The sequence below is a fragment of the Culex pipiens genome, chromosome 1 (assembly GCF_016801865.2).
Source record: "Culex pipiens pallens isolate TS chromosome 1, TS_CPP_V2, whole genome shotgun sequence".
In the NCBI taxonomy this organism is placed as follows: Eukaryota; Metazoa; Arthropoda; class Insecta; order Diptera; family Culicidae; genus Culex; species Culex pipiens.
In genome coordinates this window covers 62,372,510-62,396,752 of record NC_068937.1, presented here as the reverse complement: position 1 = coordinate 62,396,752, position 24,243 = coordinate 62,372,510, and the positions used below count along the sequence as shown (strand labels likewise).

General features: G+C 36.7%; 2 protein-coding genes across 2 annotated transcripts in view; both read right to left on the bottom strand.

Annotated features, from left to right (window-relative positions):
• LOC120418059 (acetylcholine receptor subunit alpha-like) overlaps positions 1–24,243 on the bottom strand; it is a 664,850-nt gene that overhangs the window by 381,108 nt on the left and 259,499 nt on the right. The window lies entirely within an intron of this gene.
• On the bottom strand, positions 12,443–21,467 carry LOC120418068 (probable 60S ribosomal protein L37-A). Its single transcript, XM_039580328.1, has 3 exons — positions 21,312–21,467; positions 20,760–20,895; positions 12,443–12,794 (listed from the first exon to the last, which is right to left on the bottom strand). Exons 1-3 carry the CDS (start codon positions 21,312–21,314, stop codon positions 12,658–12,660), a joined length of 276 nt encoding a protein of 91 aa, XP_039436262.1. The 5' UTR covers positions 21,315–21,467; the 3' UTR covers positions 12,443–12,657.

Below are 24,243 nucleotides of genomic sequence, written 5' to 3'. Positions count from 1 at the left end.
CAACTCGCGACAAAATTTTGACAGGTATGATTTTCATAAAGTATTCACCTCCTTTTCTCTCCCACAGAAAACTGGGGGCAATGTAGCTGTCAAACTAGGACAAAATGTTAAAGTCATTCACGAAATGAACTTTGAGTGATTTGAGTTCATTTCTGACGTCACAATTTTCTCCTATATTGAAGAAAACGCATTCAAAGACACTTCCTTTCTCTACCCAAAACTTCGGGATTTCTCTATCCATTCTGCCAGAAAAAAGAATGTAAAGGCAGAATTGCAGGAATCATCACAACCTATTACAACTGTCTAATAATCTTTAAAACAAAAAGGGTTCACGAAAACGCTTAAGGAAAGCAGCACTGTTGGAAGTCAAACCCAAGTGCGGCCCTTGAAAATTAGATTATGTTAGCTTTAGGTTAACGCAGTAGGCCATGCCGCATGCAAACCTTTATAAAAACACCACCCACCGTGCATTCCTTCTCTTTCCCCGAATAAACGAAAACTCGCCAAGCACAAAGGAGAGGGAACGAATTCTTGGTACTTTTCTCCTCCCTCTTTGGCTTGCATTCGCTGCCGCCGCAGTTCATTTGCCACTTTATGCGACCACATTTTTGGCAAATGCTATGATTATGCAACAAAATCTTTCACCACAGTTCACGATGGCCAATTTATTTGTCAAATTGCCGCTCACTCACCTCAACCTCACCTTTTCTTCCCCAGTCATAAAATTTCTTTACACTTTTCACTCAATTTTTTTTATTGTAAAAAAAAACAACACAATCGGGAGCAAAGTTTTTGCTACCGACTGCGCCAATTGTAGAATCCGAACTGAGCACGCATCACTTGAGCGCTACTTGTCAAACTACGCTCCGGTAACTCACGCTCTCAGCGAATGCAGCACTCATTCTCGCCTGCTGTCAAATACTCTCAGAAGCATGACAATATAGGGGAGCATGGCGTATAATGGTTAGGTTATGTCTTGACTCTACACTAAGATTTGTGGTTCCTGAGATATCGCCGTTTGAAAATAGGGGTTTCACACAAAAATCGCCAAAAAGTCGATTTTTTAGCGAGGTACAAAAATGGAGGGGGTGGTCCGATTTGGATGAAATTCGGGATTCTTGCATGTTTTGGTAATTTCAACAGCCCTGTCAAATTTGAGCAGGATCGGAGAGGGTAATTTTCAAATTTGCACTTTTTCGTGCACAGTTGAGATGGAATGACCCATATGGGACATTTATGCGATCAGGGGCAGTACGGCCCAGTTATCGAGCGCCCAGTTACCGAACAACTACTGTATTTATCATCTAAGTATTATTTTTTTTGTAAAAACGGTCAAATTTTTAGTAATATATTATTTTTTAATCTAAAAATAAATGAAACGTTTCAAATACATCCTAATCTGATGTATCTAAGTGATAATAGTTCAATTGTTAGTAAATTAGCATGTTTTTTCATGCATTGTTCCTCTTGCCCCAACGGGTTGTTCGTCTTGCCCCACTAGTTGAGTAGAACGTACGAAAAAAAAAATCAATTTTTTACATTAAAAAACAGAATTTTTGATAAACTTGTTCTATCAAAGTCTCAGTCAAGACCTGGAATAAGATGATTCTAAAAAATCCGACAGATTTTTTAACGTTTTTAATGGGTTATAAATAGCATTTCCTTAGCTTGTTACACTTGCCCCACTTTCCCCTATTCTACATCAATCAAAGTTTATTGACAGCATTACTTTAACTTAACAATGGCGGAACAACTCGTCTCTTTGTATTCATATTAACAATGGGGTATTTCCATTCGAGCAGTTTTTGCTTTTTTCTACAATGTATTTCTTATGGAGCGAACTGTCAAAAACTGCTCGACTGCGGGTGCTCCATTGCAACTAACTTTAACATTAAATAGATTTGGAAAGGATACAGATTTATTTTAAATGCTAATAAGACTGTCTGCAGTGCGAAGTTTTATAATTGTTTCAAATTACGAGCAGTTTTAATTTTTTAGAACTGGCGGAAATGGAACTAGAACACGGTGCTCGCAACGCGCTGATCTAAATGTTGTTTCAAAAAAATGCTTTTAATTGTGTGCGTATGATTATCAACACAGCATCATAGTGTGTGTGTAAGAATACGTGAATATCTCTATATTGCGCAATTCCCACTAACTTGAACTTCGCACTAAATTATTGCTATCGATCGCACTATTGCGACTTGTCAAACTGCCTTGGGAAAATTTAAATTTTCTTTTTTTTCATAAAATTATTTTTATTAGGTCCTTTTCGGTACTGAGACCTGGTTAGGACCGAGTCGGCTTTTGTAATTACATTTGACTTAATAATTACAGAGGATCTTGTGTGTAAATGTTAGTGGGAGGGGAGCCGATTACCCGCGGCCTACTCGGGGTTAGTAGGGAAGAGATTGATGTTAAAGACAAGGCGTGGGAAGGGAAGGGGGATTGTGTAGGGGTCTAGGTTGGCTCTGCTGGCCTTTGCGTTTTTTCCTCAGCCGCAACTCGGTGTCCATATTTAAATTTTCTTAAAAATGATCAAAGTGCTCGCTTGTTTTTCAGCTGTCAATCGCAATTTTAAAGTGCGATTGTCCAGTTTGGTGGAAACTGCGACTGGCAGTGTAAACAAACAACAACTGGTTGCCTAGTTTTTCAAATTCTTGTTGTCAAAAGTGCGAAAGAAAAGTGCGGGCAAAATCCAAGTTACAGTGCAAGGATCAATATATCTGATTTTTTTTTTTTTTTTGAAGCTGATGGCCTATCTACAATCACTTTACTTAGAATAGTTAAGTTGCGTAGAACAGATAAATTGCTTAGAAATAGTACGTAACTTACTGTCGTCATCTACAATCAACTTAGCAAACTTGCTGGGCTGTTATACGTTGCTATGCAGTTGTTTGTTTACCTTTGATATAGAAACGTCAACTTGCCGTAGGTTTTGAAATTTTCCAAACCATACGTCAAGTCACCAATTTGCTTACTTTATCATTGTGGAAGATCAGATTCCTTTGCATGGATTCAAATTCCTACGCTAAGTACAATTTTCTAAGTAAAGTGATTGTAGATAGGCCATGAGTTCTATTCCAGTTCCAAATCGTCTCACGTTTGAAACAAACTAGTCGAGCAGTTTTATTCCGGTTTCAAAATACTGCTCGAAAAATAAAACTGCAACTCCGCGTTGCGGGTGGTCTGTTTCAGTTCTATTTGAAAAATGAAACAGCTAGAACAAAGTAGAGCCGCGTTGCAACCAGTCTAATGCTAAGCAACAACACAATTGTACTACCGTAATCTGGGGTGAATCGGGACTACAGTCTAAATAGGGACAGCAGTTTTTAGAGCACTTAAAGCTTTTAAATTTGAAAATGGATGTACACATTTTGTTGGCCTGAGTCTGTTCTAACCGAAACCAACCAGAAAAATCAAAATATTGTGCTCCAACATGGTTAAAACTGCTGTCCCAATTCGCCCCATGTGTCCCAATTGACCCCAGTTTACGGTATCCTGAAGTCCCAACCTAATTGTGATAGTGAAAAAGTCACAAAAGCAGCGGTGTCTTGTGCAATTGAGATATTTTCACTATCGGAGAACTACCTAGTTCACGAAGACAGCTTATTGGTCAACGCTTAAGCCCTGGGGCTGCGGCAAAGCGAGTTCTCGTAGCATGAAGTGGTGTCCATAGTGCTTATAAAAAAGAATGTATACCCAAATTTTAACTAATGCACTAGGATCAAATCATGCCTCTTGACTTTACAAGGCCCAGGGTTAAAAAATTCGCCGGGAACCGTGGTGTAGGGGTAAGCGTGATTGCCTCTCACCCAGTCGGCCTGGGTTCGATCCCAGACGGTCCTGGTGGCATTTTTCGAGACGAGATTTGCCTGATCACACCTTCCGTCGGACGGGAAGTAAATGTTGGCCCCGGACTAACCTAAAAAGGTTAGGTCGTTAGCTCAGTCCAGGTGTAGGAGTCGTCTCCCTGGGTCCCTGCCTCGGTGGAGTCGCTGGTAGGCATTTGGACTAACAATCCAAAGGTCGTCAGTTCGAATCCCGGGGTGGATGGAAGCTAAGGTGTAAAAAGAGGTTTGCAATTGCCTCAACAATCAAGCCTTCGAACACCTAGTTTCGAGTAGGAATCTCGCAATCGAGAACGCCAAGGCAATGCTGTAAAGCGAATAATTTGATTTTTTTTTTTTGTTAAAAAATTCACGTTTCACGTTATATCAAAACCGGATTCATATTCGGATGCTCTGGCATGTGCTCTACAACTTTCCCGAAGTGTCAATTCTTATCACCCTTCAATTTGTCTGTGGTACATCTCTAGAGTTTTTTTTAAGGACCAATAAGCTATTGTCTTTCATATGTATAAAGGGCCTTTTTCCAGATCTTTTGGCCTTCGAGGAGTGGACTGTAGTTCTTTCGCGGCAATCGAAGACGTTTCGGACACACGACCATTCGATTCAACCTAGGTCGTACGAGCTGTCAGTTATGGTCAAGGTACATAGAAAATTATGGTATGCCAGATATTAAATGATATCATATAAATTTGATCATACTTTTTTTCAATGTTTCATAAAAGGGCAGAATTTATTCACTATGAACTTATTTATGAACATATTTAAATGCTTTCGAAAGTTGTTCTTTTGCTCCACACTAAATGAATTTCGCAAAATTAAAACCACGTTTAACGCAGATCACTGCCATAAAGCATCTGAAACAAATCCAGATTTGATTCACAAATTAGAAAAGACTAAACATAATTAAATCTAAATTGAGAACACGCACCGACGTATTTTTGCTAAAAACATTCCGTGCTTGGATTAACTGATTAACGCAGTCAGTTTTACTATGTCGAGAGCGGTATGGTAATTTTAACCCTCCAATACAGAGAGAATGATATTGATTTTGTAATAGATACCATGCAATTTTGTGGAAGTATGGTGCATTTTACCATATTTGCGTTCACTTTTACCAAAAAGCCACAGTTAAATTAATAAGCAGCATTTTTAGCAAATGTTCTTAAAATTACCATGGTCGAGCTTTCAGTGTACCTTGTCCCCAGTTTTCTGATGGGAGAGAAAAGGGGGCGAATAGAGTAATCTACGTGCGCATGTATTGCGTGTACGTACACGATGGATTTCTAGGTTAAAATTTGTACCCGCCAGCAAAAACAAATGGTAAGCTAGTGTGCGTGAGATCGGGCTTAGATAACTCTACCCAATGAGAATTTTGGCTCGAGCCTCGACTCGATTCAGGCTCGATCTCGAGCCAGATCGACTCGAGGCTCGATCCAAAATTCTCAGTGGGTATAGAGTTATCTACGTGCGCATGTATTGCGTGTACGTACACGAAAAAGATTGAGGTTAAATTTTGTACCGTCCAGCAAAACAAATGGCGTGCTAGTGTGTGTGAGAGCGGGCTTAGATAACTCTATACTTTATGAAAATCATACACACTGAAAGAAACCAACATAGCAATCTCAAGTGTTTTTCCACGTGAGAGTCTCCAAAAATCTACACAATAAAATCACGTGCTTTTCCTTTGACCCGCACATGTTTTACATATCAAATGGACTTGAAAAACATTTGAAACCAGCTGATCATAAGCGAATAATCATTCATTCTTGTTTCACCTGCTTTTCACTTCAGATTCAAATGAATTTCGTATCGATTTGCCCCATTCGACATTTCCTTTGATTTTGATGTGAAAAACACGTTAGATTTAAATGTTTTGGTTTTTGAATGCGAGTGGCGAAAAACTCTCCATTAGTAAGATGGCCACGGACGATGCTGGTGGAAAATTGCTTTGCAGAGATAAATATTCTTTTAGACAACTTCCTGAGATTATTTTTTAATAATTGTGCGCTTGTGGTAGGTAAAATCAAAAGAAACAATAGAGCTGTTTGAAATTAATGTTTATTATTTTTTCCAGATGATCAGGATCCGGAAAGAGGTCGTCTTCGGAATCTGCTCCTGATCCTGATCCGAAGCTATGGTGCCGGTGTTTCTTTAGATTCATCATGAACAACAGGGGCGGAATACGGATCCGCGAGCTGCCGGATCGAGAAGAACAAAATGATTGTCTTGGTGCCATTTTGCTCGGCCAGCTTCAACCCGTTTCTTAACGACCTGACCTTGGTGATTCTCCGGTTCGGCAGGGCGTACTTCCCGGTACACTAAAAGAAAGGCTCATAGTAATATAACATGTTTTCCACATGAATCTGCCCCATACGGCTTGGCATGTAAGCTTCATGTGGAATGCACTTGATATATTTCATCGGGCGACTTTTGTTAATCCAAGAACAAATCACGTTAGTTTGACGTGAAAGCTCACATCCAGAATTTGCAATGTTGAGCTAATGAAAATGCTACGATTTTGTAGTGCCATTCATATGGTTTTCCAGTGATATTCATGTGCGTTAAAAATTGAGTTGCATTTTCTTTATATTTGAATTTACTTTCAACACAGTTTCGATAATAAATATTATTTATTGTACAAATGTAATACATTTTTAAAACTCATACAATACACATGATTTTTATCACAAAATTCTGAACGGCCACTGCGTCGGGAGGTGTGGTTGCAATTCCGTGTCTGCACTGGGTCTGAAAGCACTTGATGGCGGCCCTTGGGATGTACCCCTCGCCGCTTTTGGGCCGGGATTCAGTGGCTGTTGTCGAATAAAGAGCACAGTCCGGATCACCGAATCAGGAGCGGATTCTGTAGCCGCCTTCATGGCTGGAATATTATTTTCTGGAAATAAAAAATCGATGGAATATAATTATTTAATGAATCTAAATATTTGATTATTTTATATAATACTTACCGAAAAAATATTAGCTTATTTTTAATTTAAGAACAATTCTTTAATAAACAAAAAATCTCTTCTAAAAAACGGCATTTTAAACCGAATAAAAAAATTTCAACCACCAACGTCTGTGGCCATCTTACTAATGATGAAGAGTTTTCCCCAAACGCATTCAAAACCCAAAACTTTCGAATCTCACGTGGTTTTCACTTCGATGTCAAGGGATAAGTCAAATGGGGCAAATCGAAGTGCAATCCATTTGAATCTCACGTGAACACCATATGAAAAAAAACGTGAAGGGTTTTGCTCTACACTGAAAGAAAGGCACATAGCAATATCACATGTTTCACACATGAATCTGCCCCATACGACATAGCATGTGAATTTCATATGTAAAGCACTTGAAAAAATGTAATCCCGCGACACTGTGAATCCATGTGCAAAACACGTTAATTTTACATGGAAGCTCACATGACCTTGCAATGCAAATGCTCATGAAAATGATATGAATTTGTAGTAAAAATCAAATGATTTTCCAGTGACTTTCATATGATTAAATAATGAGTTTTGATTGCCGTATTTTTTCAACTAGATTTATTTATTTACCACTTTAAAATTGATTATGCACAAATCTACATTTTTTTTATTATGTAAAACACACAGAACCCACTCCCATGCTGCGTCGTATCTTGATGGCACTTCATGACGGACTACGCGAAGAATCGCTTGCAATCTTAGGCCAGCGCCAGAAAAAAAGTTGTTGTCGCCAACCGCCGAATCATAGCGCGAATGTTCCGGTGAAGTACCGGATCACTGGATCCAGAGAGCGGATTCTGAAGGAGACCTTGAGCTGGCACTTGATTTCTGTAAAAAATAGGCGAAACATGATCTTTATAAAATTTTATCTTCTACTGGTCCATTTTTGTTTGTACTCACTTCTTAGTTGCTTTTTGCACTACTCAGAGCTTATTTTTAAACAAATTTTAAACAAACCGCAGACCTTTTTCAAGCCGACAAGAAAAAATTAACCATCTTCGTCCGTGGCCATCTTACTTATGAAGATTTTTTCACCACACGCGTAAGCATTTAGAACTAACGTGATTTTCACTTCGAAACCAATGGATAAGTCGAATGGGGCAAATCTAAGTGCTTTTCCCTTGAAACTCACGTGAAAACCATTCGAAACAAACGTGAAGGGGTTTACGCATGCAATCAGCTGACTTCAAATGATTTTCACATCAAATTGACATGCGAAACACAAGTAGGTCATAGGAAAAGCATGTGAATTTATTGTGTTGGTTTTTGAAACAACTCACGTGAAAAGGCATTTGATTTTGCTATGTTGGTTTTTTTCAGTGTAGCGATCAGCTGGTTTCAAATGATTTTCACATGGATTTGACATGCAAAGCATGTTTTGGTCACAGGAAAAGCATGTGAATTTATCGTGTTGATTTTTGGAGCGGTTCACGTGCACTGAAAGAAAGGCACATAGCAATATCACATGTTTCACACATGAATCTGCCCCATACGACATAGCATGTGAATTTCATATGTAAAGCACTTGAAAAAATGTAATCCCGCGACACTGTGAATCCATGTGCAAAACACGTTAATTTTACATGGAAGCTCACATGACCTTGCAATGCAAATGCTCATGAAAATGATATGAATTTGTAGTAAAAATCAAATGATTTTCCAGTGACTTTCATATGATTAAATAATGAGTTTTGATTGCCGTATTTTTTCAACTAGATTTATTTATTTACCACTTTAAAATTGATTATGCACAAATCTACATTTTTTTTATTATGTAAAACACACAGAACCCACTCCCATGCTGCGTCGTATCTTGATGGCACTTCATGACGGACTACGCGAAGAATCGCTTGCAATCTTAGGCCAGCGCCAGAAAAAAAGTTGTTGTCGCCAACCGCCGAATCATAGCGCGAATGTTCCGGTGAAGTACCGGATCACTGGATCCAGAGAGCGGATTCTGAAGGAGACCTTGAGCTGGCACTTGATTTCTGTAAAAAATAGGCGAAACATGATCTTTATAAAATTTTATCTTCTACTGGTCCATTTTTGTTTGTACTCACTTCTTAGTTGCTTTTTGCACTACTCAGAGCTTATTTTTAAACAAATTTTAAACAAACCGCAGACCTTTTTCAAGCCGACAAGAAAAAATTAACCATCTTCGTCCGTGGCCATCTTACTTATGAAGATTTTTTCACCACACGCGTAAGCATTTAGAACTAACGTGATTTTCACTTCGAAACCAATGGATAAGTCGAATGGGGCAAATCTAAGTGCTTTTCCCTTGAAACTCACGTGAAAACCATTCGAAACAAACGTGAAGGGGTTTACGCATGCAATCAGCTGACTTCAAATGATTTTCACATCAAATTGACATGCGAAACACAAGTAGGTCATAGGAAGAGCATGTGAATTTATTGTGTTGGTTTTTGAAACAACTCACGTGAAAAGGCATTTGATTTTGCTATGTTGGTTTTTTTCAGTGTAGCGATCAGCTGGTTTCAAATGATTTTCACATGGATTTGACATGCAAAGCATGTTTTGGTCACAGGAAAAGCATGTGAATTTATCGTGTTGATTTTTGGAGCGGTTCACGTGGAAAAACACATGAATTTGCTATTTTGGTTTCTTTCAGTGTATATCAACACAACGCCAGCCACACTGAAAAAAACCAACATAGCAAAATCAAATGCCTTTTCACGTGAGTTGTTTCAAAAACCAACACAATAAATTCACATGCTTTTCCTATGACCTACTTGTGCTTCGCATGTCAATTTGATGTGAAAATCATTTGAAGTCAGCTGATTGCATGCGTAAACCCCTTCACGTTTGTTTCGAATGGTTTCCACGTGAGTTTCAAGGGAAAAGCACTTAGATTTGCCCCATTCGACTTATCCATTGGTTTCGAAGTGAAAATCACGTTAGTTCTAAATGCTTACGCGTGTGGTGAAAAAATCTTCATAAGTAAGATGGCCACGGACGAAGATGGTTAATTTTTTCTTGTCGGCTTGAAAAAGGTCTGCGGTTTGTTTAAAATTTGTTTAAAAATAAGCCTTGAGTAGTGCAAAAAGCAACTAAGAAGTGAGTACAAACAAAAATGGACCAGTAGAAGATAAAATTTTATAAAGATCATGTTTCGCCTATTTTTTACAGAAATCAAGTGCCAGCTCAAGGTCTCCTTCAGAATCCGCTCTCTGGATCCAGTGATCCGGTACTTCACCGGAACATTCGCGCTATGATTCGGCGGTTGGCGACAACAACTTTTTTTCTGGCGCTGGCCTAAGATTGCAAGCGATTCTTCGCGTAGTCCGTCATGAAGTGCCATCAAGATAATCGGATCGCGCGGACACGGCCTCGCACGCACTTACGACGCAGCATGGGAGTGGGTTCTGTGTGTTTTACATAATAAAAAAAATGTAGATTTGTGCATAATCAATTTTAAAGTGGTAAATAAATAAATCTAGTTGAAAAAATACGGCAATCAAAACTCATTATTTAATCATATGAAAGTCACTGGAAAATCATTTGATTTTTACTACAAATTCATATCATTTTCATGAGCATTTGCATTGCAAGGTCATGTGAGCTTCCATGTAAAATTAACGTGTTTTGCACATGGATTCACAGTGTCGCGGGATTACATTTTTTCAAGTGCTTTACATATGAAATTCACATGCTATGTCGTATGGGGCGGATTCATGTGTGAAACATGTGATATTGCTATGTGCCTTTCTTTCAGTGCAGTGAAGTGAAATGTGTGATTTATGTAATTTACATAAAAAATAGAAATAAAAACTATTTATAATTGAAACCGTAACAAAAAATAAATACATGATAAGAAAACCCCTCTCATTATTTTGCTCATTTGAAAACCAATGGAAAACCATTCGATTTACACTACAAAACCATTTGACATTAATGAAAAGCATTGCGAATAGAGTTATTTACGTGCGCATGTATTGCGTGTACGTACACGAAAAAAAGTGAGGTTAAATTTTGTCCGGCCAGCAAAATCAAATGGTGCGCTAGTGTGCGTACGCGAAACGTCATAAAGCTCTATTCATGTGCATCGTCACATGAGGTTAACGTGTTTTGCTTTTGAATTTACCGCGTCGCGCGTTTAGAATTTTCGAAGTGATTTCCACGTGATAATCACAAGCAAAGTCGAATGGGGTACATTCACGTGTAATACATGTGATATTGCTATGCGCCTTTCTTTCAGTGCACTGAAAGAAAGGCACATAGTAATGTGACATGTTTTCCACATGAATCTGCCCCATTCGACTTGTCATGTGAGTATCATGTGTAAATCACATAGAAAATTTTCATCGCGTGCACCGGTAAATTCAAGTGAAATTCTCATCGAAATTAAATAAAAAAACACGTGAAATTCACATGTAATCACACGACATCAGGGTGACCACTCAAATCCCATTTTTAAATTCCCGACTTTTTCCCGACTTTTCCATAAACTCAGAAAAAAGGGATTTATTATCTAAATAATGATTTAAAAAAACTCTTTATAAAAAAGGTAATATCAACCATCGAAAAAAAGCTAAACAAATAAAAAAAAACAAACTATTTACAATTTTCGTATAAAAAAAAATCACCAACAACAAACTCCTAAAAAATACTTTAAAATATGAAGCACTCATTATTTTAATTCAGAGTAGAAACATAAACAAATAATAGTCTTTGAAAAATAACCGAAAACATAAAAATACCTGTATACCTGTCAAAATTCCTAGCCTCAAAATTTAGTCGCGAGTTGCTTTTCTCCTCTATAGAGCTATCTAAGCCTGCTTCCACGCACACTAGCACACCATTTGTTTTGCTGGCGGGTACAAAATTTAACCTCAATCTTTTTCGTGTACGTACACGCAATACATGCGCACGTAGATATCTCTATAGTTCAAAGCTAACTAGAAGCCGGTACACACCTTGGTACACACACGAAGCTTGACATAAACAAATCTGACAACTTTCAATTTATAACAATAACAATTCATTAAAAGCCTTTTATAAAAGGCTTAAAAAGCTAATAAAACTAAAAAAAATGAAAAATTAATTTGGTTTGAAAATCTGCCATACCATGAGCGTTTAAAGCCTTGAAACGCTGGTGCAATTTTGACAGTTTGAGCTGGTGTGATAACGGTGACAGAGCTCGCTCCACACAGGATTCAACGTGCAAAACTCGACTTAACTTTATTCTCTTGGCATGCATGTGTGAGTGTGTCAATGTATTGTATACGTGTATTTGTGTCAACACGGCAGACTGGGGATGTTCAAGTGTGAAAAAACATCAATGTCGCTTAAGTGGCCATATCTCGAGACAGGGTTACCAGATCTCTAAAAAAATCAATAGCGATCTATGGGACACAAAACCGGATCGAATGAAACCTCTCGAGCCGGTTCTGAGAAAACTTGGCAAAAATTTTGACTTCATGAAAATTGTTCAGTTTTCGATTCTGGGGAAGGTGGGTTTCAACGTTTTTTTATAAAAAGTTCGTTTTTTTATAAAAAGTTCGTTTTTTAGAGCAGAATTGTCACCTCAGTGAGAAAGGCAAAACAGGAATTTCGGATGAAATAGTCATTCTAGTCAGAAGGTTACGTGTCTTTGAGAAAATTTTATTTTATGTTCTTAACATTTCTCACAAGAAGTTCCTGTTACACATGTGCCGTGGAAAATAAAAGAAAGCAAATAGAAAAGCAAACCGACATCCGGGCCGGTTCACGCTTCAATTGTCTTTCTTACACAGTCGCAGCAAAGACAATGGATCTTGATGTTTGTTTATGTGTATTCGCTCTTGTTGTTGTTGTGTTTATGCGGCAGCCTTGCGGGGCTTGGCGACCTGTCCCTCGCGGAAACCGTTGCGGAACTTGCGACGCACAATCTTCAGGTAGCGCATGCGGCCAGTTCCGGTGGTCTTCCTCCTCTTAGCCTTGATCGACCAGTTGTCTGGAAGGAATTAAGAAAGAGGGGATCAGATTAAAATCATATTTAAATTTAGCTGAACGAAGTTAAACAAGCAATCAAATAATGTAACCCTTGAAGTGGCAAAATACAATTAATTAAGGCCGATGCAAATAATTCAAAAAGTTTTTGTCCCTCGGCCCTGGCCGAGGTCAAGGGGGGGGGGGGGCAAAAAATAAAAAAATATAAAAATTTAAATAACAAGCCATAGTCTTCACACTTAAATGAAAAAAGTGTTTTAAAATGCATTTTACACTAGTTTACTGCCGTTCTACGCATAATTGTCCCATGTTCAAAAAAGTGCAACTGAGAAAAACGCGATTGAAATTTTTCGACCGATTTCTGTGTTTCTACGCATAATTGTCCCGTGGGTTCCTATTCGCCCTATGTGTCCATAATCGCCCCAGTTAGCAGTTTATCACTCTTATTTATGATTCTCTTGCTATACAACAGGTAAACAAGACATAATGCTTAGTAAAACTAATGATTCCGTGTAAGAAAATACTTGGTGGGACAATTATGCGTAGAAGTTCAACGATGGGACAAACAGACTTGGTGTTGTTTTTAATGAATTTGCGAACAAAGTACCAGATTTTATGTGTTTTTCTTAAAGTACACATCAAACTAAACTTAAAAATGTCATAAAGTCAAAATCGTCCAAAACTGACATGGGATAATTATGCGTAGAACGGCAGTGACTAGTTCAGTTGTTTTGCAATCATTAGTTTTCAAAAAATCTAAGATGCCAACCTCCTGTGGCCGAATGGTTACGGGTTTCGCCTCATAAGCGGAAAGTCATGGGTTCTTCTCAGGGTGGCAGCCTTAGGTTTAAGTTCAGAGGTAGCAGCATCCGTATGAGTATAAAACGGTTGCTTCACGTGCTCTCCAAGCATGTGATCGATCTTGGGATATTCCTTAGCGCCTCTTTCCCAAAATACTTTCCTCGTGTCTTCGCATGTAAATAATGCCCAGCCGATCGGTATTGCACTGCAGTCCAGTCGCATTGTCCAGATCAGAGCAAAGGGAACACCGCAAAAGTAGCACCGCAAAAAGACAATTGTCTTTACAAGACCCCGCGCGGCAAATAATAGCTGCTGGGAAGAGCTTGAAAAATGACGCGAAAAAATTGTCACCGCGGTTCTAGCGATACATAGCGCACAAGGCACAAGGAATGGAGTTTACAGCATCTGGATGGAACAGCACTTTCCCTCTCAATAGATACAATAGTCCTTGTAATCAGGATTCAGTGTCTTAATACTCAAACAGAAAAAAAAGATCTGACTAAAACAAAAATTGTATCGAAAAAAAAGATTTTGCATCGAAAATTTTCTAAAAATCTTAAGATTTTTTAATAAACCCAAACATGCTAAAAATGATTTTAAACGCAGGAGAATGTATTTTAATTTGATTTCAGTTGGTTGCACTTGAATTTTCATTGAAATTTTGAAGTTTATTGTAAAAATATTTTTTTTGCCCCCTCATTTTTCGGGCCAATTTTGAAGGGGGGGGGGGGGGGGGTGACAAAAACTTTTAAAAATATTTGTACCAGCCTAATAGTATCTAAAAAAATCCTAGCAAATACCTACAGTCAGGGGGGGGGTAAACTTTCAAAAACAATACGCAAAATCTGGGTGCTGAAAAGACAGAATGGGTAACGTGATTTTCGAATGCTCCCCACTGCTCCGCACTACTACAACTGCACTACAGCTGTAAACAGAAACAAAGTAGAAGGCTATGTTCAAACTCGTCGCTAACATTTCAAAAAGCGTCATAAAAATAGTTTTTGCTTGAGAAATAGCGCTTATTGAAATCATAGCGACGAATTATGCCAATCTTGATTTCAACCTTTTTCTTAAGATTTTTTGACTTCGAATACCTCAAAAGCTTCATCTACTTTATTATTCCTGAAAAAATAATTTATAGATTGATTACAATACTTGACACTTCTAGGTATCATTTTGCGAACAGTAAATCGGTTCCGCTTTGACAGTTCTAAATTGAGGCCGCTTTGCGAACCACTATTCTGCACCCAGAGCAAAATGATCGAAGTCAGTCAGTGAAAAAATTAACATCTGCAAATATATTTTTTTCAATTTGTCATGAAATTTCGTGTCATATTCCATTTTACTGAAACAAGCTTTCAATTGGCAGAAAAGGTCTAGCGGCAGAAAGAATCAATATGCAGACAATTAAAAAACCGAATAATCAAAAGGCAGATAAATTAAATGGCAGAAATTTATTCAGCAGAAAAAGTAAATATCAGAAAATTATAGGCACAAAATAAAATGTCAGAAAATAAATTAGCCGAAAGCAAGCGTTCATATTCAAACAAAACGCAAAATTTGGAATTGGATGTCGTCTCTCGTTCTCTCTCTCTCTTCACAGGGTGGTTCACCCGGGATCCCACAGAGAGTTAATTTTTGTTCAACAAACTTCAAAATGTCAATAGAAATGGTCGTGAAATCATCTTAAGAACGATTCTCCGGCTCCTTTTTAAAAAGAATCCAAAGTTTTTTTCAGCGTGTTGGATGTAGTGTCAAAATAAAAGAAGAAATCCCCAATGTTATTAAATATTTGGAAAGATAATTGATTTTCCTACAAAGAAATGTCATGTAGAATAAACCATATAGTACCATGAGAAGGTAGCCCAGTCACCGAATGCTGTTCGCTAACTGGGCTGAACGAAAAATAACGAGGGGACTATCAATGCATAATATTTTTTTGATGAAATATAAAAATAAAAGTTATTCAAATAAATTTGCAATGATTACTTTTCATATTTCTTTAAATGTGACTTGAAATTACATAAAAGTTTTTTTATTTGTTGAACAAGATTTTTATATCCATTAACCCCTCGGTGTTTTCGGTTTGTTTTGGTTTTTTGACGTTTGTCTGCGTTTTAACTGGGCTACCGCCCAGTAAACGAGAGCCCAGCTAAAAAGCAGACCAGTTAAACAACGCCCAGTTACCGAACAACTACTGTACATGTACTTTCCCAGAAATGAAAATGTTTCGGATTAATTATGTTTACCAAAAGTTACCCCAATTACTTCAATTGTGTTACTTGTATTGACATAAATCATGGATTTCTTTTTCCAAATCCCCAGTTTGCCCGGGTTTCGCGACCCAAGTAACATTTTAGGCTTTATCAAAGCTGTCACAACAGCTATAAAACCTATCAGCCAAAACCGATATTAAAACCACTTAAGCGTAACAACCTCCCCAGAACCCAGATAAACCTCTGTTAAATCAAAAATGGACCTCAGCAAACAGTTGCCACGGCCTATTTATAAAAAAAAACCTACATAGGAATTTATGGCTTTACAAATGAAATCTAACAACTTCCTCAAAGCCTTAACAACACCTTCTTGAAAAATTGCATTTCATACGTCTTCAAACGTCTTATTCCAAATAAGTTTTATTTTATTTTTAAATATTTATTGCACACTTTGCACCAATTTCTCCCCCTGTGCAAATCATAACTGCACACAAAATATTTGCACACTGAAAATCATACCCCTTCTCCAGAACAGTTTCAAACTAGGGAGTGTGTCTTAGATAATTTTTTTTCTGCTGTAGTTTGAGGTGTGCACTTTGTTGGAGAGCTTTTTACAACTTGCACGATTGTTGCAAAATCTCTGAAATCCGCAATAAGTCTTGCCAAATTATATAACGGTGATGGTTTGCAAAAAAGTTGATGATAAATAATAGATATTGAAGGCAATCAAAATAATTTGAAAGCTTATTTCTCGCTGTAGGGATTATGGGTTGCAGGATTGAATATGTAATAAATTATTAAATGAGTACATATTTATTATAAGATTGAATTATTCATAAATAAGAGTTTAGAGCGCAACAAAAAGTGCGAACCTTCATGAATATTGCCTTGTTAGCAGATTGCGAGTTGAGTGCGAGAGCGCGCTAGCGAGCTGCGAGAGAGAACAACAGGCGAGAAAACAACGAGATGCGTGCGGTCGGCAAACGAGAGAATGAAGATTGTCAAATCAGTTTTGTGGTTAATTTGTGTGGAATAAGACGTGTTGTTTGTTAATTGCAAAATATCTGTGAAAGTCCCCGATCACGACACTCGCAATTGGTAGCTTAAATTCAGTTGTGGTTGCGTTTTTATTGATAAACGTAGGGGAGATAGAGCCAGAAAAAATCAACTCGCTTCATCAAAAATCATTCTTTTGTAATTTTAGGATTTTATGTTAACAAATATTTTATTGCATTTTTTTCAAAAACATGTTCAAATTATCTTCAGACTTCTATCGCTATATGAATTACTTCAGAAATTATGCATACATGTGTGTTTTCAACAAATTTAAATCAAAATTTTCACATTTACATTTTTTTAACCACATTCAATCAGAATTCGCGTTTAGCGCCATATGCAGGGTTGTTACGGACGGCGCGGATGGCGCGTTTCGCGCGGATAGCGCGGATTTGGTGCGGATTTGCTGACTAATTTTGTTCAGGCGCGGATTTCGCGCGGATGGAAATTTTGATAAATAAATAGATAAATAGATTGAATTACTTTGAAGTTAATAAGAAAAATATTATCAAGAATTACGAGAATTTGTTTTTTCCCTTGAGTGCAATTTCAATTTCTTATCAATAGATTTTTTTGAAAACTAAAAGAAGATTTTTTAAATATTAAATTTAAAACAATTTTGCAAACAAATAAAACGGAAACCTCAAAAATTTCAAATAAAATTTAAATTCTTAGATTCTTAAATTCCTAAATTCTTAAATTCTTAAATTCTTAAATTCTTAAATTCTTAAATTCTTAAATTCTTAAATTCTTAAATTCTTAAATTCTTAAATTCTTAAATTCTTAAATTCTTAAATTCTTAAATTCTTAAATTCTTAAATTCTTAAATTCTTAAATTCTTAAATTCTTAAATTCTTAAATTCTTAAATTCTTAAATTCTTAAATTCTTAAATTCTTAAATTCTTAAATTCTTAAATTCTTAAATTCTTAAATTCTTAAATTCTTAAATTCTTAAATTCTTAAATTCTTAAATTCTTAAATTCTTAAATTCTTAAATTCTTAAATTCTTAAATTCTTAAATTCTTAAATTCTTAAATTCTTAAATTCTTAAATTCTTAAATTCTTAAATTCTTAAATTCTTAAATTCTTAAATTCTTAAATTCTTAAATTCTTAAATTCTTAAATTCTTAAATTCTTAAATTCTTAAATTCTTAAATTCTTAAATTCTTAAATTCTTAAATTCTTAAATTCTTAAATTCTTAAATTCTTAAATTCTTAAATTCTTAAATTCTTAAATTCTTAAATTCTTAAATTCTTAAATTCTTAAATTCTTAAATTCTTAAATTCTTAAATTCTTAAATTCTTAAATTCTTAAATTCTTAAATTCTTAAATTCTTAAATTCTTAAATTCTTAAATTCTTAAATTCTTAAATTCTTAAATTCTTAAATTCTTAAATTCTTAAATTCTTAAATTCTTAAATTCTTAAATTCTTAAATTCTTAAATTCTTAAATTCTTAAATTCTTAAATTCTTAAATTCTTAAATTCTTAAATTCTTAAATTCTTAAATTCTTAAATTCTTAAATTCTTAAATTCTTAAATTCTTAAATTCTTAAATTCTTAAATTCTTAAATTCTTAAATTCTTAAATTCTTAAATTCTTAAATTCTTAAATTCTTAAATTCTTAAATTCTTAAATTCTTAAATTCTTAAATTCTTAAATTCTTAAATTCTTAAATTCTTAAATTCTTAAATTCTTAAATTCTTAAATTCTTAAATTCTTAAATTCTTAAATTCTTAAATTCTTAAATTCTTAAATTCTTAAATTCTTAAATTCTTAAATTCTTAAATTCTTAAATTCTTAAATTCTTAAATTCTTAAATTCTTAAATTCTTAAATTCTTAAATTCTTAAATTCTTAAATTCTTAAATTCTTAAATTCTTAAATTCTTAAATTCTTAAATTCTTAAATTCTTAAATTCTTAAATTCTTAAATTCTTAAATTCTTAAATTCTTAAATTCTTAAATTCTTAAATTCTTAAATTCTTAAATTCTTAAATTCTTAAATTCTTAAATTCTTAAATTCTTAAATTCTTAAATTCTTAAATTCTTAAATTCTTAAATTCTTAAATTCTTAAATTCTTAAATTCTTAAATTCTTAAATTCTTAAATTCTTAAATTCTTAAATTCTTAAATTCTTAAATTCTTAAATTCTTAAATTCTTAAATTCTTAAATTCTTAAATTCTTAAATTCTTAAATTCTTAAATTCTTAAATTCTTAAATTCTTAAATTCTTAAATTCTTAAATTCTTAAATTCTTAAATTCTTAAATTCTTAAATTCTTAAATTCTTAAATTCTTAAATTCTTAAATTCTTAAATTCTTAAATTCTTAAATTCTTAAATTCTTAAATTCTTAAATTCTTAAATTCTTAAATTCTTAAATTCTTAAATTTTTAGAAGAAAATATTTCAAATATTTTAAATGAAATTTGTTTCGGAATGAAATCTTAGTGAGGAATTTGGAATACAATCTGTAATAAAATTCATAGATTTTGAATTTTTAGAATTTCGAAATCTAAAATTTAATCATATTAAAATTTTGAATTTAAAATTCATTTATTGAATTTTTAAATTTTGTTTATATTGGTTCATAATTTTCTATTTTGTTTATATTGATCATAATTATTGTAGTGTCCCTCTGATTTGCAAGAAGATTTTTTTTGTGACACTTTTCTTGAAGTCTCTTGAGGTATTTTTTAAAAGGATTTTTTGCTTTCATTCCTTCAAACATAAAACGAGTTTCAGTTTTCTATTAATACTTTCCGTATTAGTTTTTTTCTTTGGAAATAACATTTCTTGAATTTTGGTCTTGATTTTTTTATATGGCGCGGATTTCGCGCGGATTGAGGTTTTGGTCGGCGCGGATTTGGCGCGGATTTTTTTTCGACTTTCCCGTAACAACCCTGCATATGTAGTCATTGCTTGTTGATCGCGTTAAACGCTTTTTAGGAGCTTATGGTTTTATGTAAGCTTTTTGCATATCCAATGGCATTTGACAGCTAAAACGCCCTTGGTTTAAAAAAAAGCATGCGATAAAACCGTTTGGCATGACATTGCCGTTGGATTTTCAAGACTCTCTTAAAGCTATCATAAAGCCTTATTGAAAGTCATTTGGCTTTCATTGTCACAAGGTTTTTGGGGCTTGACAAGTTCCCGGAATGGCCATGGGCCCCACCATTGATATATGGAGGGTGGGCCTGGGCCAAAATAGTTTGGGAATCAGTGTTCTAGATTTATTTCGTTGTATTATTTTTGATTGTCAAGCTTAAGTATAACCTAGTATAACCCCTTAACCACAGAGTAAGACAGATTTTTGGTTCAACTTGGTGGTACATCGCAGGTACATCGCACGCCTGCTACCAGCACATGGCTTTCTACCTAAGGGTTCGTTCAAAAATTACGTCCATGAATAGGGGGAGGGGGGGGGGGGGGGGGTTCTAGGGTTTGTGACAACCCATGTTAAAGATATAGGAAAAGTGCGTGACATTTTTTTATTTAGTCCGGAAAGGGTTTGGTTGTTAAAGAAAAAACTCGGAAAATTGAACGATTTTCTAAAAAGGAGTCAAACAATCGGTCAGTAGAACAGCTGCTTAACCTATTTGCCAAATTTTGAGAAAATAAGTCCAGCAAAATAAAGTAAATGGGTCATACCACACCATAATGGGTGTGTTACCTTCATAAGCCACCAAAATAAACAAACTCTAAAATTTTGATTGTTTTCTTGCTCTTTAACGAAACGCCACCAAAAGTGCATTTCATTTTGATCGGCAAGAGAGAAAAGCATTTCTCTACGTTTGTTCCGGATACGAAGAAAACTGAAAATTTCTTCTATGAATTAATCGGAAGAAACGACAAAATGGACTCGTAAGCGGTTAGAAAGTGTAGTCTATTATACTTACAGGTACGGATCTTAGCGGACGGATATCCACATTGGGAGCAAGTGTGCTTCTGGATGTGGTAAGAAGACCGGCCGCACCGACGGCACAGCGTATGGGTCTTATTACGACGTTTACCAAAGCTGGAGGTACCCTTGGTCTGAAAGAAGGAGAGAGAGGAAGATAGATGAACAATCCATCGAGACTCCGATGCCCTTTGATAGTGGTCCAGCTAAAGCCCTAGCGAATTACAAACATAACCTAGGTTTGTTTACATCCCACAAGTCGGCGTTCCGGACACCTTGACGAAAAGTCCTGCGTTTGAGCGTGCTTTTCCCTAGCGTTCGACCACTGTAGAATCACAAAACTAGCCGTCGGCTGGGCCCACCCACCGTCGTCGCCGCACATGTAATCCGGAACGCCACAACTCAAAACACGAAGATGGCAAACAAAACCCAAATTGCTGTAATTCGCTCATTTCACACAATATCCACTAGAAACTTAGCCTCCAGTGTCGACTGTACCACATACAAAAGATTGAACTCATTTATATTACTAAAATCGACAGATATTAACCATTTTGAAACCTCAAATGCCAAGCGGTAACAAATTTAAGTGCGAACACTTTTCTACAACAAAACGGAAAGAGCTTTTGTCAAACAGCCGGAAATGAAGAAAGCAATTTTTTTCAAGCTAGTCGGAGATCACGCGGGGGCATTCGCTTATTACGTAACGCAGCGACTAATTTTCTTTCGTCGAGTTTTTTCGTCGATAATCAATGGTCGGTACTGCAGACTGTCAAATAACAGATTGGCTAATCTTGATCCAGGGGAATGACAGATGGGGATTTCAGCCTACCGCACATCATTTCCAAGATGGCGTCGTGTGTTTATAAACAATGGGTGTATAAACAGCAAACAAGTGAAGAGGCGAAAAAGGAACAAAATTATTTCGATTCGTTTAAATAATTCATACCAAATTATTCTGCGAACAATTTCCGTCTTGCGTGAGGTAGGTATTACCCATGCAGTCACGAAATATTCTAGCAGAGCTGGTTCTGCCAGAATCCTGCTAGAACGGTGAAACATTTCTGCTAGAATGCTGTAAGAATATCCAGCTCTATGAGAACTCTGTTAGAATTCTGCTAGAACGTCGTGACTGGGTAAGAGAGCAATATCATCAGTATGCCGGATCCCCTCCTCATTAGTCCGCTGAGCCTTCTCTCGCTCGGCTTCATCCTCCTCGGGCGATCGAATGACCATACCGGCGCGAGTCAAAAGATATTTGTTGAGCCATCAACTCCACCCTTTTCTCACAGACAAACAGACGTGACTCTCCATACAAATTATCTTTGAAATCCATCGTCCTTCATCAAATCACCAAATCACGGCGACGCCAGCGCTGCCTGGTGAGCTGATGCCGAAGCGCAGCCCAAACATACCAATACAAACTTATTACTGTCATGTGCCACGTCAGTGTATGCGTGAGACTAGGCGTGAGACAATCAAGCCTAAACGATTGTAAACATCAACATCGAAATATTTTGTTGTTGCTACTCGATGAAAAGAATCAAAATCAACACCGAAGGCCGAAGATGACGGCGGGTTGGTTCCGTTTCCGATAGCAGAACCTTATGAGCCAAATCATGCAGCACCAGCAACGACGCACCCCAACCGCAACGACAGAGACCAAATCACTGGTCCCCCCCAGTTGCTACCAAATTCTGTCGAAGAGTTCTCCTATAACACCATCATCAACAAGATGCCCCTGGTCACGAAAGCATCAGTAGTGGCCGCCGAAATAGATAAATCCAACTCAAACCTACCGGATATAATCCCCACGATGGGCGTTTTGGAAATTTCCACGGGGAACGTGTCCACGGCGCGTCAAACAACAAAAGCAAAAAGTGGCAGAGATTACAAAAAACGCTGCCGCAAAATTTACATCGAAACAAGCACAGAAACTGAACTGGCAAAAGATTGAGTGGCGCAACATCGCCAAAAGAACGACCAGCAGTAGCAATCTGAGCAGCAGTCCACGAAGGGTAAGCAGGTTGCTCCGAAGGAGTAATTCCAATACAGGATCCGGCTTCCTCCGCAGTAGCCGGCGCCTCAGCAGCAACCTCGACATCGGCAGGCAGACTGCCCCAATTTTGTTCTGGCTAGCCTGGATTGTGATTTACGGTTAGAATTCCAGAATTCCATAAATATTTGTGCTCTCATTTACTGCTTCGCACGTGCTCACGCTCAACTTAAAAACAAAAACACGCTTCACACACACTGAGAATAGACTGGCGAGCTGTCACGACAGCAGCGCCATCAGCGCCGGGTGAGTGGATGCCGAAACAAAATTGCATTTGAAATAACCGTTTTTGGAGGACGATGGTTCGGCACTCGAGTGTCCCGTCTGTTTGTCTGTGCTTTTCTCCTCGATCCGTTAACCCGGAACGAGAGGACGCGGAACAGCTTACCCTTGGCCCTTGGCCGCGCCCAGCCCGCGCAGCTTCCAGCGGAAACGAAGCAGCGTTTGCGTTTTTCGCTGCAGCAGTTTGGAACTCACGTTGGAACTGCACTGAGTTGACTATAGACAAATCCAGCGAAAGCTCAACGCTGCTTTTTGATGGTGAGAGATTTGACAGCTCCCATACTAAATGTCTCGATTTTCATACTTTTTGTTAATTTTCTTCTAAAATAAAATACTTAACATATGAAAACTATATATTTTTGGTGCCCAAAATTCCTGCTGAATCGAATGGTGTACTTATCTCAATTGCAAATTTTTCGAACAGTTTTTATTTTAAAAATATTCTGGACACATTTTGTGCACCTAATCAATCAATACTTTTATCATAAATAATCATTTTATTGCTTAAAAATTGAGTTTTCCTGAGCTCCCATATTCAAATACATGGAAGCTGTCATTTCTAACACCATTGGCCACCTACCGGACATTTCAAACTGGATACGTCTATAAGGGTTCGATCAAAAATTACGTCCAGGAATAGGGGGAGGGGCGGGGGGTCTAGGGTTTTGTGACAGCCCATTTTAATGTAAGGTACGCACTTCGGAAGGAATCGGTCAGGAAAAATTTCAAATGGGCAGCAGCAGCAGCGAAAGCAAGCCAGAGAGGGTGAAGAAAAGCCCCAAGAAAACGCTCCCTCTCCTTTGTTCTGCTGTTCGTAAAGCTGTTTCTTGACCCCCTTTCTTTTGAAGAGCATACCAGCCCTAAAGGTATAGGAAAAGTGCGTGACAGGGGGAGGGGGGGGGGGTCTGAAGGTACATACGGAAGGTAAAAATTAAGACCAAATGTGTCGATGGTACACATTGGAAGGTTAAACCGCGTGGTTTTGAAATCGATGTGCCGATTCTACTTTTGATTCTACTATACACATTGCGCTGGTTCTGCTCAAAAAGCCATCTAATGTGTAAATTTCTCTTTTGCCAGCTTCATCAAAGTTGCCGTTGGCTCTTACTGTATGGAGTTTGACATGTCTCGAGTTTTTTTTTTT

Bases quoted from the DNA above. Each gene is read 5' to 3' on its own strand.
- LOC120418068 (XM_039580328.1), bottom strand. The intron at 12,795-20,759 runs GTAAGTATAATA...AATTCCTTCCAG, and splicing joins GTCCGCTAAGATCCGTACCT to ACAACTGGTCGATCAAGGCT.